This window comes from Drosophila sulfurigaster, chromosome 3 (assembly GCF_023558435.1).
Source record: "Drosophila sulfurigaster albostrigata strain 15112-1811.04 chromosome 3, ASM2355843v2, whole genome shotgun sequence".
Lineage (NCBI taxonomy): Eukaryota > Metazoa > Arthropoda > Insecta > Diptera > Drosophilidae > Drosophila > Drosophila sulfurigaster.
The window spans coordinates 3616473-3634077 of record NC_084883.1 but is presented as its reverse complement, the minus strand read 5'-3'; the positions used below and the strand labels follow the sequence as shown (position 1 = coordinate 3634077).

The following is a 17605-nucleotide window of genomic DNA, read 5'->3' as shown; positions in this document are numbered from 1 at the left end:
ATTGGATAATGTTGCACTTACAGGGTGTCAATTGGCTTCCAACTGTTTTACTTTATGCCTTCATATTTACTTAGATATTGCTATAAATATTTGAGATTTACCTCGTAATAATTGAAATACAAGTTCTGCTTTAATACAAGTAAAGAGCAAACATCTTGCTGCTCTTTTTAGAGGAGATAGAATATTATTTAGAATTTCTGAATTTTTTTATGTGATTTGTTGATATACAAGTGTCTCTTGATTTTCTAAAAATAATTTAAATTATTCGTTATTCAAATATTTCTAAATTAAAGCTTAAGATTGAGTTTAATACGATAAAGGTTTTACTTCAAAATTCATTCGTTATCTTAATTTTTGATAACACATATTTATAATATAACTTATTCTAGCATATGTCAGCTCTAAAATGTAAATGCAAAATAGTTTAAGCATTATCAATTATGGATAATATTTATTAATTTGCCCTAAAAATGATGCGCTTAAAAGTAGGCAACATTTCGCACACTCCTGTGTGCGTAGCCGAGTCACCCTGTGGCTGAGCTGACTCCCACTTTAGGAGGCTGCGAGTACTGTTGTTGCTGTTGTCGGTGCATAAAGTTTGATGTGTCCATGCGGCATCATACATGCGCCCATTTACACACGCACACACACACACAATGTGTGTGTGTTGCTCTTGTATTTGATATTCCTGTGCGTCATTGGATTATGGCACTTGGGTGTGTAAAGCCATCGATTCAAAGCGCTGCTCGTTATGACTGGACTGGCTGCTCTTGTTCTTGTTGTTGTTATTGTTGTTGTTGCTGCAGCTTTGGCCAACAATAATAAAGCAAGCGCCATGTTTAAATAGAACACAAACTGATGACACACACACACACACACACAGAGAGCGACCAACATAAGCATGCAATATGTGAGTGCAAGTGTGTGTTTGTTCATTATTTGTTGCTCTTTTCTCTGTTGGCGCTGGATGTGCCGCTGCCATTGCCGGGACATATTCCCAGCGGAGCGGCAGACAAGCCAAGCGGCGGCCCAGAACATCATCATCATCAGACTAGACTCGCTCTCTAACCCACGCCCACTTTTTGGATGCTTCGCCCTCCAGCCAAGCAACCATTTGGGAGCATGCAGCAGGCAGTTGGACGAGCACTGCCATGTGCTACGTCTGGGTGCTGTTGTTGTTTTTGCTGCTGTACCTGTGAGCTCAAGTTTTGCTTGTGGCGCTGGCTAAGTCGGTTTTAACCTCACTCGCACAACACGAGCCCCCACTAACGGCACTATGGAGGGCCAAACTTTATCACCAGTGCGCGCAGCTACACGCTCCCGCTCTCTCCTTCTCGCTCTCTCTCTCTCTCTTTCTCGCTCTCTGTATATGACAAGTACACTGCTGCAGTGCGTCCTCTGCTGCTGCTGTTGCTGCTGCTGCTGCGTCGCAGTCGCCTCGTTTACTGTCATTGTAGCCATGGAACCTGCCCGCTTGCACCCCCCTTGTCGCTGACTTTGGCTCGTACTGCCACAGCTCTCCAGTGTGTTGTATAATGTTCTAAAGGGAAATCGAGAGGCTGTGATAAGTTTGGGGGGATCCGAAAATTGTCTTTCTGCCTCAGTGTTTGTTGTCGTTGTTGTTGCTGCTGCTGCTGCTGCCATGCGAAACCCGGCGAGAACGAATTGGCCCTTTTGTGCGCATCAACAACACGGCCCAAGTTGGGCCACCAACATTCCCAGAACAGTGTCACAAAAACATAGAACAATGAAATTTCATTTATCGAACTTACTCATATTTGTAAAATATGAGTTTCTTTGATCAGTCTTACAATGTGATAAAAAAAAAACATTTTTTTAATTTTCTATATTATCTTCTTAATTATCTTTTAAGAATCTTTTCATTTAAATAAAGAGACTTAAATTAATTAATGATTTCATAGAACAATTTTAATAGCTTCTTTGTCAATTACGTTTACAAGTTATTATTAACTTTCCTTTGAAGCTATTTTAAAAGGTTAGAACTAGGCAAGTTAAATTTCTACCATCACAGATTCTGTAGAATTTTATCTAAAGATAATTTTAGTATTTTTGTTCGCTCAATTATTGCATTCTTAAATCTATCCATTCCTTAGTAGAGTTGCAGCAATAATTTTTTTTTCTGTGCATTCAAAATATATTTTCATTCTTTATTGCTATTTAAATTGTATCATTATGAATTAAATTAAAAATTATTTGTGATTTTTTGTTTAGAACAGAGTGTCTTTATTGCTTTTGCACCACTGTGCGCCTGAGCGAGCGCCAAAGTGTCACACTCAGACTCGAACTTGTGGCGTTTGCTATCCAAGGCTATTTCTATAATACACTCGCACTCTCTCTCTTTCTCTCTCTTTCTCTCGCTATCTCTCTCTCTCTCTCTCTCTCTGGCTGTCTCTTTCATATGCTATGACATTAATATGAGTTTTGCTGCTTATAGATTATATTTGTGTAAAGTTTTATGTTGCAATATTTCGGTTATGTGGCTGCACACTCGAACATTGGGCCTCGCTTGTCACTGCTGGGACGAGGAGGGCGGATTGGGTGGTGGCCCGTGTGTGAGTGTGTGTGTGTGTGTGTGCAGGAGACGATGACATATCCGTGGGGAGCAACCTGGGTGCGAATAAAAATTATACATTGCCATATACGAAGCGAGAGAGAGAGACGACGAGCAGTTGAGTGTAAGGGGACGACACAGTAGGAGTAAATGTGTGAATGTAAATACGTAAGTGTGTGTGTATGTATGTGTGTGAGTATGTGTATAGCATGTTTATTGGTATGCTCATTGGGGAGCATCTTGAGACCGAGACCGAGACATCTTCTTGTTGCATAGCGAAGTTGCTCATTTTGCCATTATTATTCCGTTGTGTATCGAAAAATGAAACAAAAGTGAGTTATCATCTCGCTCTCCATGTCTCCTCCGTATCCTATCCCTTCACAGCTTCACTCTTTCTCTCTTTGAGCGTGTGTGTATGTGTGTCTGTGGATGTAATGTAAAATTACCAGGTGCAAGGCACAAGAAAGAGACGAGACGGCAAAGGCGAATGAGAGGTACCCGTGGGAAGCACGAAAGGTGCGTAAAATTTTATGACAAAACTTCATTGCTTTCAGTTGACTTTGATTAGGGAATTGCATGCACTCCACGTGTGTGCATGAGTGTGTGTGTGTTTGGAATGGTATCTGAAATTTTGATAAATTATATGAGAAATTGTAATGGGGTCAGGTGGCGCCACAAGCTGCCAACATTGATTAATCATCGTAACAAAAACCAAAAATCGATATTGTTTATAATTGTGCATAATTATAAACAAATATTGATTGAATTCAACATTAGTTATTACTAACAAAAGTTCGTAACAATTTGTTAAACTGAAATGATTTTAATTATTACAAGACGGTTATCGAGTTTACCTACGAGATCGCAAACACGATTGACGTTGAGTACATATCGATAGATATTTATCGGCGCACCACCACTTTTGTGGTCAGTGTCAAACTTATAGCTCTGTTTTGTGCGCTGCCTGCATAAGTCATTTATCGCCTGTTAATTGCATCAGAGACATCTTTGGGTCCCTCTAGTGTTCCCCCCTCGCCACCAATGTGTTCCCCTAGGCACCTACTGGTTTCGATTACATTCCGTTTTATTATTGTACTTATTTATATACATACAACATGTAGTATATCTGTATAATCTATTCGTATATGTATTTGTGCACATCGTTTGGCATTTGCCTTTTTATTTTGCTTGCAATAATTTTCAAACAGAAACACACAAAAAGCATTTGCGCAACAATTCCCCGAGGAGGCGAAAGGGTTGGAGTATGGGTGGTGACCATGAGGCAAAGGAACAGCACCAGCAGAAGCAGCTGGAGACGTCGCGTCGGCACAAGCAAACGAATCGAATTAAGAGCGCCAACGTCGCTTTGAGAGTGTCTATCTACCTCTCTCCCTCTCGGTCTGCCCCGCTCTCGCTGTGTCTTTGTGGCTGTGGCTGTCGCTGTAGCTCCTTCTCTGTCTCTCAGACTCTGACTCTAGCTCCCAGTGGGAATCGGCAGTCGGCTGTCGGCGGGCGCTTCGGCTGCTCTCTTGGGAATGCTACGCTGGCGCAGTGTGGATGGACTCCTGTGCTGAAGCGCGTCGTTCTCAATGCAGTGTCCAAGTCCCGTTAGTAAGTCGTTGTTGTTGTCGTTGTTGTTGTTACTGTTACTGGACTCGGCTCAACTCAGCTTCCGTTTCGGTTGTTGTTGTTGTTGCTGCTGTCGTAGGCGTCGCTTTGGGAAATCTGCGCGAGTGGTCTGCTTGTTGGGGTAGGCGACTGCAGTCACGTATGGGCGTGGCACATGCCAAAGCAGCCGAGCATAATCAGCAGGAGCAAACGTCAATTGCAGCGAACATCAAAGCACTCGGGCAGCAACCATAAAAACGCGCTGTGTCTAATGGCCGCAAGATGGCGCTGCCATCATATGCAAATTTCGTTCGATTTATGAGCCACACACACACACACATTCAGTAGCACAGTCACACAAACACACACAGAACACATACAGTCGCACATGTGGAGCTGGCTTTATTAACATGACGAACGCGCAAGATGCGAGTCATAAAATTAGCCTGGGCGCCTGTCGATGCTGCTGATGAATGCAACCAGACCTGCCTCACTATTCCCCTCCTCGCCACCCCTCCCAGCCACCCATAAAAGCGCAATGAGCGTCGGTGTGTGGAGTCGAAAAATTTGCAAAACTCAAAGCAACAATTCGACGAAAGCCAATTTCACAGTATGCCACAAAGTGCTAGAGCGAGGCAGCTACAGCGATGGCTAGAAAGAGAGTTGGAGAAATGGCTACCAACGAAGACAGCGGCTGTGTGGAGAGAAGGACAGGGGGACATGGGAGGGAGGATGGAGTGAGGGTATACAGGGGACACGGCCATACGGCTCCCCATAGAGCGCATGTTGAATAATCATCATCAGAGAGGGGGAGCGAGAAACGAGAGAGCAGGCGGGAGAGATGGGGGGAAGTGGGGCACAGGACACAGCGGGGCTTGCAGCGGCGTGTCAAAAGTCGCCATTTGCCCCCGTCGCCAGACGGAACGTTGTTGCACTTGCATTGCGTTTTTGGCATGTTAAAACTTGTCCGTGTGGTTGCGAATGCCGGCCGCTAGATGGCGTCTGGCGCACGTGCAACAGCTACATGCTACATGCCACAAGCACACATGCACACATACGCACGCACTGAGCGAGAAATTCGTAAAATTTTGTTTCCGCTGATGAAGTATTCCCCAGTTGCAGGACAAGGATTATTGGACGTGTGGCATCATTCGCTGTTTTCTATGACCCCCAGACCAAGGGATCTCTCCCCCTTACTTCTCCTCACCACCCTGCGTTCTTTTGCTCATAGCGAGCGCGTATGCAAAGTGGAATAAAAGCACATCGTGAAAACGTCGCCACCATTTGACGTCGCTGCTCCTCATCATTGCCGGAGCCATCAAAGAAAGGCCCCCCAAATGTTCGCGCTTAGAATGTTGCGCATTCCAATGACGATGCTGATGCTGATGGCTTTGACTCGCAGTTGTGTAGTTTTTTAGAGCCTTGCCACGCAAATTTCATTTTGTCATTAGAAACTAACAAAAACGAAAGCCAAAGTATCTATCTATCCATGTGATTGTGTGTGTGTGTGTGTGTGTGTTTGCGGTTTACGAGTTCAGTTTGAGTTTCATTAGGATCTACTTAATGAACTTATCTGGGCTTCATTAGATCCATAGATGTGCGCCTGGCCCAAAGCCTGATTGAAAAGAGCTCGAAATCATTCGAAAGTTATGTCAATTTACTAATGGAAAGACGCCCGAATTGATAGATCAACAGATATATAGATTTAAGATAGCTATGTGTCTAGATTGAAATGATAGATAGAGAGAAAGTTAACATAGATATTTATTTTATATTTTACTGTCTTTTTTATACAACAATGATGAAAACAAGCGCGTTGAGAACTAAACTCAACAATATATAATATATATTTTCAAAAAATTAGTGATGAGTAGATGGATAGATATTAATACGAACTTATAGATTGAGAGACAGGCGTACATATATATATATATCTAAATGACATAATATATATATATTTTTTTTTTTTTCGTTCAATTTTTTATTTACAATCTGTCTTAAGACAATAAGAAAATTTTATGACTAATATTTACATAACAGGAATAGCAGATTTCCAGTGAAACCTGCTATTAAATATAACATCTTGTTTACTTAAAATTTACCTATCAGGGAGATCAAGGATGTGAAATCTTTTAAGTCTTCTAACAGTTGAGCTATTGTCTAAAAGAGCTAGGGCTAAATTATTTTCATGATTGTGAAGTCTGTCTGTGTATTTCTTACTATATGACATAATATAAATACAGTTTATTGAATTTGGGTATTGATAACTATAAGATATTCGAAGAATTCAAATTTAACTTGATTTCATAACTTATAAAATCTTGCTTAATCTAATCTAATGATCGGAGATGTACGTTCTTCAATCGGAGTTATTATTCTTTTCTGTATCGCACCAGTATTTTAGTATATATTCTGCTTTAGTATATATTCTGACTGAAGTTTCTTCTTGTTGCTTTTTTCGGTATATTGACTTATGGTTTATGGTTGATAGACCAAAAATCAGTTTTGCCTAAGCTGCTGGATCTTGAGTTCAAAATATATAGTCTCCGTTTAAGAAGGCTAATAATATGAATTATGCTAGAATACCTTCCAAATGTTAGAATATTCAAAGATTTCACTAGATTTGTTTGCAGTGCAAGCTTAACAACTGAGCATAAAGTCAGACGCTCAAGAGTTGCAAGCTGAGAAATTTACCCAAGCACAGTCTGATATCTCACACACTCACAAATAAATATCTATAGACTCAAGACAACGGAATGTTCAGACAAAGGCGCGTTGTACGCGGCGTATGAGTAATGCAACGACATTTACGCATTCCACGCTGAAGACGCAGACGGATTGAAGCCCAAGCAAGACTCAAACTTGAGGCGAGGACACGTGCCTGAGTTGGCTGAACAGCTGTTTCATTTAGCCCAAGAAAGGAAGAGGGAGAGCAAGAACAAAATAGCGAGAGAGAGAGAGAAGTGAAGTTAAAACCAAAACAAGCGGCGCTCTTAACAAGCATTCAAAGGACTCTGTTGAGCCTGCGCACAACGCGATGGCGCTCTTAAGTCGCTCTTAAAGACAAACATAAAAGGCAGAGAAAGGAAATTTGAGGGGGGAGAGAGAAGTTTGGAACGGTAGATGGGGAGTTGGGGTCAGGGGTCAGCTGGGCTATGCTTGGGCATGGAATTATGGCACCCAGGGGCTTAGCATAATCAAAATTCCTTGCAACTGGGGACCACGTGGCATGCAGCTTCGGCACTAGCGATGGCGATGGCGCTGGCAATGGCAACGCAGCCAGCGGCTGTGTTTGGAACGTGCCACAGCCACAGCGATGTTGCAACCAAAAACTAACTATGTCTTCGTCTTTAACTTGCAGGCAACAAGCTCAAGGATGCGGAGAAGGAGAATGAAAAGGAGAAGATGGCGCATTCAGAGGATGCGGATGACATTGAGGAGGATGTGGATGAGATGCTCAGCCTCAGTGGCGAGGAGGATTACGATGACGATGACGACGACGACGACGATGACGATGACGATGAGGAACTGCATAGTCTGGACAGCTTCTACTCAGGTGAGTTCTTTCCGTCTCTCTTTTTCTCTGTTTGATCCTGATCCATTTGTCACATATGAAAGGAAGCAAGTGGCTCTGCGTGCCCCACAACGTGGCAACGTTGCCTTCGCTTGCCTAGCTATAACCATTGAAAATTGCCGTATGGGGTGTTATATGGCTGACGGAGACGACACTCCAGGGTGCTCTACACCTGAGCCGCGGGTGTCGTTCCACAAGCTGCCGCCGCCCCCTTGGCCCATGGCCTAACTACGTTTTAAAAACCCCAAACAGCAATCAACACCAAGCAGACTTCGTCTCTGACTCCGACTCTCTGTATCTGTATCTCACTCGGAACCGAGTCGCCACAGTCGCTGTGGCAAGCTGCCACTTCACTTTCACCACATACATCGTCGTTGCCATTTACGAGCTGTCGAACAGAGGGACAGCAACTTGGCTAGCATCATGAGCTATGGCCACAATATGACCCTACCTCTCCCTACCCTACCCTCCATCCTCTTCCTTTCTTACGCTGCCCCAGCAGATGCCCCTGCTGCCGCACAGCTTGCCACATTTCTCTCTAGTGCCATTTCGTATGCTTTTTCTGTGTTATTTGTTTCGTTTTGTGGTGTTTTCCGCCATCATCACCTCCCACTTGCCTCCACTTCAGCACTTCCTTTCCTTTCTTTCTTGTTGTTTTTTTTACTTCTTTGTTTTTGTTTTCCGCAGACTTCCTTTTGCTTGTACTTTTTGTGGTCCTTGCCCAGCGTCTGCCATGAGCGTCTGTTGGTCTTCTGCCCATTCACATTGGCATCCTCAGCCACCTTCCCACTCACATTCACATTCACTCTCGCACATTCATGTACATTCATTCACACTCAACTTGGTTGACTGAGCTGGCATTGCTTTGATGCCTTCACTGGCTATCCTTATGCTTTGCTAGAACTACACTGAGCGAAATGCTATTGTGTAGTTGTTCTTGAGATTACCATAAAATATTCATTATTTTTATTTTCCAACTTGACTTTCGCTAGTCGCTTTTTCTTTGCCATTCGTCATACTGCTAACTTAATACTTCGAAAAATATACTAAAGGCCTAATTGTTCGTGTTTTACAACACTAAATTAATCGATAACATATTTCGATATATTCTTTGTTTATTCAACTAATAACTTACTTTCTAAGTTATTTTAGTTTAGAAATGGAATACTTTAAGAGTATGGTTATAAGAATTCTTCGGATTTGGCATGTTTTAATACTATTTAACAATTGATACTAAACTTTGTATGCATAATCTAAAAATGTGTGCATCATTTCCAATTTATGTTTCAATAAAACAAACCAAAGTGTCAAAAATTAGAATATATACAAAATACCAGGCCTACTTATGAATATAAGCAGCAGACTTGATAGCGTCTTTTCCAGCATTCTTTGTGTCTATCCGCTTAAATGTAAACCATCAAATGTTTAAAAGAAATGAAACTTTAAGGGTGCTTTCTTATATTCAGAGCAAAGCGAACAAAACGCTTAGATTAGACATTAATTATGTTATACATATATGGCAAATAATTCGAAATCAATACTTTTTAAAATTATGAAAACAACAATTTATAGTTTGTAATTGTTTAAAGCAGATATTTCTTGTCCTATCATATGAAATCACAACGCGATCTATTTAAGAACTTACAAAATATTGAAATTTACAGTTCATATATTAAAGATGATGGATTTTTTTAAGGACATATTTCGCAGCAAAACACGATAATGAAAAATATAAATACGTTAGTAAATTAAAAATGTAAATTGCTTTACAATAGTTACTTACAGTGGAATACTTTAAAAAGGCTGCCTGGCTTCAACTTGATTTGGTGAATGTTCTTGATAGTCTACTATTTCTTTCGGTGTATACACTTAGTTAAGCTACTGCATAGCACTCAACACTCGGGCAGTGTTTTGCCCCCTCATTCTCCCACAAGGGTTGAGTTGCTTGCCGCCTTCTTTTCATTTGTTGCCCACTTTCGAGGAATCTGTGGCTCTTGTGTGTGTGTGTGTGTGTGTGTCTGTTGTTGGCTTTGGCTTTGACTCCATGGAAATCTCGCTGGCTCCAAGGCTATTTGGCAACAATTTTGAAACGTTTTACTGCCTTGCGGTGTGATTTGAAGAAATTGAGAAGTGCAGCAGCTGCAGCGCCTAAATGTATGCAATGAAATGCAATTAGTTGCAGTCGCAGACAGTCGAAAGCATCGCGAAGATGTGGAAGTGGATTCTAGGGCATATCCTTGGACGCTTTGTCAAAAGTTTAGCCCAAGTCACTTCATTTCATTTGTTTTCCTTTGCCTTCGGCTTTGCCTTTCGCTTGGACTTCCGCCCCGGACTTGAGCTGAGTTCTTAGCTTGTCCTTTTGATTTATTAATAGCACGTGTACGAGAAGCGGAAAGTGTTTTGGATTGGCAATGGAGGATGAGAGTTCAAGTAGTTTGCATGTTTTTAAAACTGACATGGAGTATGCAAATAGTTAGTTAGTTCCGTTCCAAGTTTCCTTTTGATGCGACGCAATTAATTACACATTTGTCTTACAAGACAAACAACTACACAAGTGAAACAAAAATAACAACAACAACAACAACTGACAAACTGCAAAAGCGCCTCACATGTCCACATCTAAGACCATAAATAATTGCTGTCTCCGTTTAAAGGGGCAAAGCGATGGGCTTAGCAAATACCCTGTTGTTAAGAGATGATGCTAGCCAAAAACAGAAAAGTGTTCACAACTTTTAAAATTGTATTCCAATTATACTTTAAAAGAGAATGAAGTCTTGTTATAATATATTATATGCAAATCTTTAAGAGCGAAATTATCCATCTAAAGTTATACTTCTTTTTGTCTTTTCTAGTGGGTAAAATATAGGTACAAAGTATGTTCTGGTAAATTAATTCCATATGAGCTTGAACGAACTTGTACAAATCACATATTTCCGTTGTTTACTATTTCGTAACATTTTTAAAAATAAATACAATTTATAAAGCCTTTATAGGAGTATCAATTATTTTATATAATGAGTATATGTTTTTGGGTATATTGATAAACTAACTGGTATTTGGCATTATTATTAAAAATAAACTTATAATAATGATAAATTCTAAATTATTTGAAAGAAACTATTTTAAAACGGTTCTCAAATGGTCTATTCGAGGACCATGAATTCAAATACTATGTGCATTCACTATATGATTCTTTAGTATAAGGATAAACTTTTTGGTATTTATATTATTTTGTAAGCCATAAAGTATTGCAGGTTCTCTTCAAATTCACTTCTTGTTATACGAAGTTTTTCAGATAATTGTTTGTATTAATCATTATTAATTGTTTTTGTAATTAATATTATTACAAAACAAAATTTCTGAAGAACCTTCTTTTAAAATGAAGCAAATTTTGTAGAGAAACTGCAATTCTTTTTGATTTACAGTTTATGCTAATTAGGTAAGAATATTCTCTAAAATGATTTATGATAAATTCTTCTGCAGAAACTTCTTCTAAGTGTAGAGCATAGAAAAATATAGTATTATTTAAATTTTTAAAAATAAATTAAACTGAAGAAACTTGCTATAAGCAGTTGTTAATAGAATTCTATAGAGAAGCTGAAATCCTTTTTTGGTTTACAGTGGACAACATTTTTTAAAATTATTCGTTATTTGATATAATTTTTCTATAATCCAGAATTAAAATTGGATAGAGGGTAGAGTATGTCGAGGGTATCGCTTAATCACGCACTCGCGACTAACGCACTTTGAGAAGTTATCTTTTTAGGTTGAAGATGTTGGCTTAAAGTGCCAATTCTCACAGTGTTTGGCAGCTTGTTAATGTTAAGTTCAAGTCCGTTGCTTTCTCAAGAAATGACCACAAATTGCTTTAGATTGAGATCTCTTTCACTCTGGTGGAAAACTGGTCCGGTTAATGAACCGCTGTTCTATCTCACAGTCTGACCAAAATGAGCCACACACACACACAGACAGCTGTCAAAGGGCCAAGATCACGTTTCCGTAAAGATCTGTCAATGTGCCGCTTAAGCAGCGTCATGTAATTGGGTCAACACGCATCATCTATATAATAAGTTTGATAGCTCTACACTACAAAACTAGTATAAACAATATTTATGTATAGCTATATCTATATCTTGGGCTGCTCCATAAATAATATGCGCACAAGTTTGGCAAATCTCAAGTGTGAAAACACCTTGACACCAAAGCTAAACAAATGCAGAAAAGTTGCTCCGCTCTATCTCTCACAGTTGACTTGAATTGGGAATAAGAAAATATGGTTGGGGAGAGGAGAGAGAGGAGCTGCAGTTGGCGCCTTGTCAGCTGCAGCTGGCGGACAGATTGTGGACAGCGCAGCGCATTGTTTCGAGTTTCTTTTTTTGCAATTTCTTTACAAGTTTTTCGAGAGCAAAGCAGAGACGTCTCCGCCTTCGTCTTCGCCTTCACCTTCGTCTCGTTGTCTCTTCTCGACTGTTTCCCGCGAGTCCTCTGGCTGGGCCAAAGCCAATCCCCCAGCCCAAAGGAGTCGGCGAAGCCAAGCCAAAGTTATGACACGCCCCAACAACATTGTGAGCATGTTGTTGCTGCTGCTGCATTCAGTTGCCACCTTTTGCATGATTTATGTGCGTTAGGTGTTGCCTCGGCAAGTTTTCTGTCTCTCTGTGGAGCAGCAGCAGCAGAAGCTGTCGGACAGTGTCCTCTCCTCCTTCTCCTCCTCTTCCTCCTCCTCCGCTGGTCAAAGTTGTTGATTCTTCTTTTCGCGAAAGACGTTTTCATTTCGCATAAAAACTCGGCAAACATTTTACGACACACACACACAAACAGAAACATACACATACACACACACTTGGAGCATACTTGAGGCCACACCGTGGTGGCAATTGGTTGTGTGCCCTCCCATCAGTCCCACACCCGCCTCTTGGTGGCTCCCATGTGCATACTTTTGGTGCCACTTTCGCCGTTGCACGTCTTATGCGACTCCAAGGCACAATTTCGCGCGGCCCTCTCCCCTGGGAGTGCTCTCGCTCTCCCTCTCACTCTCACTCTCGCTCTCCCTCTCTTTCGCACACTCACACTCGCAGTGACTACCTTCAGTATTCAACCTGCTTCCGCACTTACACATTTGCGTATACGCATATTCCTCCTTCCTTCGCTCTCTCTTCGCTTTATTCGAAGATAAATTCTTGGTAATTTAAATGAAATACGCGCTGAAATGTTGCCACGCATTTTTGGCCTTAAAGGATTTAATTTGGACGTATGGTTATGGGCTCTCGCTTCAGCTGATTCTTGCATAAATCTTTCGCTTGTCTCGCATTATTTCTCGCGTTGGGGATGATGAAGCCCACATGTCTTTTCTGCTGTAGTTTGAGGGTGACTTACCTGACTTATGAAGATGTAGCAGTGCTTTTCTTCTATTTATCATTGTGACAACACTGATTTAAAAAATATTAAAATTAACAAAGTTCACTTGATAGAACCATAAAGCATAATAAATAAATAGTTTGGGTGTATTACTAGCAAACTAATTAGGATAAATCAAATTAGTCTCTTCGGAATCGGTAGAAAAGATTTTTAAATTGACAGCTTCGAGTTTATAATACAAATAATAATAGAGATCATAAATATATGTTATATTCCAAGAAATATGTTAAGGCTCTGAAAATGTGTTGAAAACCACGTCACCTTTGTGATGAATGAGTATGCTTGATATAAATTTTTGAATTTTTGAGTACTGTTTTTGGAATAGAATTCGTTAAACCATGAACTCAAAAAAAAAAACAAATTTCAATATGAAGATCCTAAGTGTATTCATATTTAATCTAATAATAAAAAACAGACTATCAAACATATAGTAATATTAAAGTCAAAACAATTGTTATAACATTAATGTAGTGTAATATTAATTTTTATTAGATTATCAAAAACATTATTCGCAAAGCTGTACCTGCCCGCAATATGAAAAGTATGTCTGATTAATGGATTACATTGTTTTGTTGACATAACACATCCGAAACAGATGAGTTTTTAATTAGACCCATCTTCAAAATTTACAAGATGAGCTGCACCCATATTCACATTGTATTTTCTCTTTGTGGATACTTCTTTGAATGAGTAATGTCAGAACAATATCATAATCCAAGTTCCCTTTGTCTAGGCCAATCTCCGATACTTTGTTGTTATTAAATTCCACTTCAGACACATTCATAATTAACCCACTATAAAGAGCAAATCAGCACATATCTTCTCCTTGCCAACTATTAATTAAACATTAAATTCACCTTCCTATAGTTATTTTGAGTGTCAGCTGAAGATTGACAAATTCATAAAACCATTCTTGAGCATTGTCACTTGTGAATAGCTCTGGCATCCAACTGTGCAGCATTTCAAAATATTTGAGAAGAAATATATATGGCTAACGAAAACAATAATTAGGAGTTGTAATCAGATTTTAAATTGCACTTAGGAGAGCCCGAAGATATGTCAAGTCATCGAGGCGATGCAATCAAGGCACATAATGATGATCCCAAAAAGGGGAAACAGCCAATTGTAAATTGCGTAAAAAGTCTCAATGAAAAATGAAGTCAGACTGGACTCAATCAGGGAGCAGGCATCAGAATCGGACTTGGGATCGAAATCTGAATCGGGATTGGGATTTGACTTGCTTGAGGCGCAGGCGCTGACACAAATCAATCAGCAGGTAGACCAAACGCAGCTCATTGATAATGTGCCACGAATATCGAGGTTGAAGTTGAGTTTGAAGTTGAGGTTCAGGTTGAGGTTCATCTAGATCGACTGTCAGTTGGCTAATGATGAGTCTGGCGACTCGACGGGTGCGTCCTGCGGTGGCAAGCGGTCACGCCTTCCTCAACGTCTCTGTCTGCTTGCTGAGCTCTCTGATTGAAAAGGGTTTTGTTTTGGGTTTCAGCTTGACTGGCTGTCCATAATTGACTTTCGCACCTGTTTCTTGAGCCACTCAACCGCAAAGTGGAGCCTCGACTATCTGCAGCTAAACTGTGTGGCCACTGGCCACTGGCGACCAAACCACCTCCTCCCGTTTAGTTTAGTTGGCACGTGCTGCAAGTTTGTGGTTGCCACAGCGGCTATGGGCAGCTGCTGTCTTGGGGTGAGGCAGCTGTTATGAGTATTTGAGTGAGCTTGCCACGCGTCGACAGCAGCCATAAAGAGCGACCCGAAACTAAAATTGGGGAATGAGAAACAACGAGGAACTGGAACTGGAACTGAAACTGAAGTACTCGTAATTGAAATGCATTGCCTGCGACATCAGATTAACATGTCCGATTGCCACATCCGATGTCGTCTTTTGTGCCCCTGACGATTCCGGTCAGTCCACTGATATAATCTCCCTCTCGCTCTCGCTCTCTACGATATCTCGCGGAAGGCGGAAACTAGAACTCCAAGCGAGAGCGCGTTTCAAGTGCCCGACGACCATAACGGAACTGCCCCAAAAAAAAGGGGTCGACAAATTCAGTTGTCGTCTCGCTGGCGAAATTGGGTTTACGAGTCCACACGCTAGTTGGCCGCAGATGATGATGATGGTGATAATAATCATAAAATCATTTTATTGCCTTCATTTCAGCGGCAGTTCGTTGGCATTTAACTAATAAGCAAAGGTACACACAAACCCCAAAAGAACTATTGAAGCGGGTCCAAGATTAAGGCTTCCAAGGGCCTTGCCACGCATTTCATTTCGCATTTACGTATGCAAAAGAACTATGAGCATAAAACATAATAGTTATTCCATTTACTTATGACTTAAGGCAGTTCCATTTTGATATCATTCCATCTGTGGGTTCAAGGATCACTTCTTGGCGGCACCCTTCAAAACTAAGGTTTGCACATAAGCTAAAGAGAGCTTCTTCGACAGTCATACCCGAGTATAGAACCCTTCCATCTTATCACGCTTATACGTAGACCTCGAATTTTGGCTATTTTCTCTGATATTCTATAATACTCATATACAAAAAATATAAGATTCAGCACACACTTCTGAATAATTTTGGCTTCGAAATTAAAATAGTTCGGAAACTGTTCCTTCATAAGTAAATTAAACATAATCGACTGAAAGCTACAAAAAAACTTAATAGGAATTTCGATGGATTCGAGAATTTTGTTACCTAAATCTAGTTTATTAGGTCTCATTTTGAAAAATGTCATTTTTCAAATTAATGGTCTTCGTTTTATGAATTTGATCTTAAATTGGTTTTATTTGAAGATCACAAATGTTAAGATGACTGTTCTTAATTTAAAAAGATGATAATTTTTTGAGTTTGGGAGCAGTCCAATTTTCTTTAGTTTCAACAGTAACAATTTCAGCTCTGATCAATTGAAAAATAATTATTTTTAGTAAAATTATATATTATTACTTTGCCATATTTATATACTATAACTTAGTACTTTAACAAGACATACGGAAATGTTAATAATCCAACAAGCTCCACAACCTTTTATGAAAACTAAATCACAATACTCAATATATAGCTGATGCTTTCAGCGTTCCTAATTGTTTACATAATAAATAAACCTACAAATTTCAACATTTAATAAACAAACAATAAAAATTCACTTAAATAAATATTATTGGCTAAGCTACTCTAGATGCTTCTAATACTCATATAATTCATATTATCACATTTCGCAAGTGACATTTTTCCAATTTCTTTTCTATGGATGAAAAAAGGGAAAACTAAGCCCAAAGACGAACCTTTTTTTTATAATTTGGGTTGACCACTCAACGGGGCAAAGCCTCTAATTAAATGTGGTTTCAACCGTCTGATTAATTGTGCAGTTAAAAATAATTGGAGAGTGAGTGGCGAAAAGAATCTGTGGAGACATATCCATATGCATTAATTAATGTACATGGAGATGTACTCGGAGTGGACTCGCTTGGTCCTGGGCCTAAGTCCTTGCTGTCAAACATCAAAGTGACAATTTGAGTGACTTTCGCAGCAAATGGCATTAGAAATGGTTAATTTAAAATGCGCTGTTCGCTAACGAGAGATGTGGGCAGAAACAAAAGGACACTTGTGCCAAAGGACAATAGCTGACAGGTTGCCTGATGCGTTTACCCATCCACACTTCATTCTCTGTATCGTGCATCCCTTTCCTCTTGTTCTCCGTCCGCCACCCAGCCATCATCGCATGTATCGTGCTTATTTTTATAATTTATCTATTATGCATGAGGGCGCCAGGCCAGACCAAACAAGTCCATGTCCACGTCCTCATTGGGTCAGCCAGCAAAAACCCTTTCGCCTGTCGTCAACATATCCAACAAGCCAACAAGCTGACACATGAGCTCGTGCCCAGGTCCCAGGCAACAAGGATACATTGCAATCTAAGCCAACAAACTCCGATGCCGCTGACCAACAAATCTCAGTCAAAGTCAAAGTTTTTGGCGTCACATTAGCCGCGCATTAAAAATGCACAGAAATCACAGTTGGCAAATGTGAGCTTAGCTCGCAAGGTGACCGACTACGTAAACACCCTGTAGATGGCGAAAAGAATACCCATAAAGAATGATGGGACTGTAGTCCGCAAAGATAATTGAGCGTGTGAAATACTTATTTTTGGAAAATAATAAAGACAAGAAACATAAAGTTACTTTATCACAGTAACAGAATCAACAAATATTATATTAGAAAATTATTCAAAATATGTTTGGATTTTATGGAAGTATAAATGCAATAAAGTTTTTCTCATGGAACTTGTTATAAATCTCTTGTTATAGGTTGCTATACAAGTAACAAATGTGGAGGATAATTAAAATGCATTAAATAAATCAAACAAATTAGTAAGATACACAAAAGGATTGAATTTGTGTACTACATTCTAAATAC

General features: G+C 40.0%; 1 protein-coding gene across 1 annotated transcript in view; it reads left to right on the top strand.

Moving 5' to 3' along the window:
- The window catches only part of LOC133843243 (zinc finger protein 423 homolog), a 41314-nt gene that overhangs the window by 8614 nt on the left and 15095 nt on the right, over window positions 1-17605 (top strand). The window contains exon 3 of the mRNA XM_062276698.1: window positions 7542-7736. Coding sequence (XP_062132682.1) covers window positions 7542-7736 — 195 coding nt within the window. The remainder of the gene's footprint in view (window positions 1-7541; window positions 7737-17605) is intronic.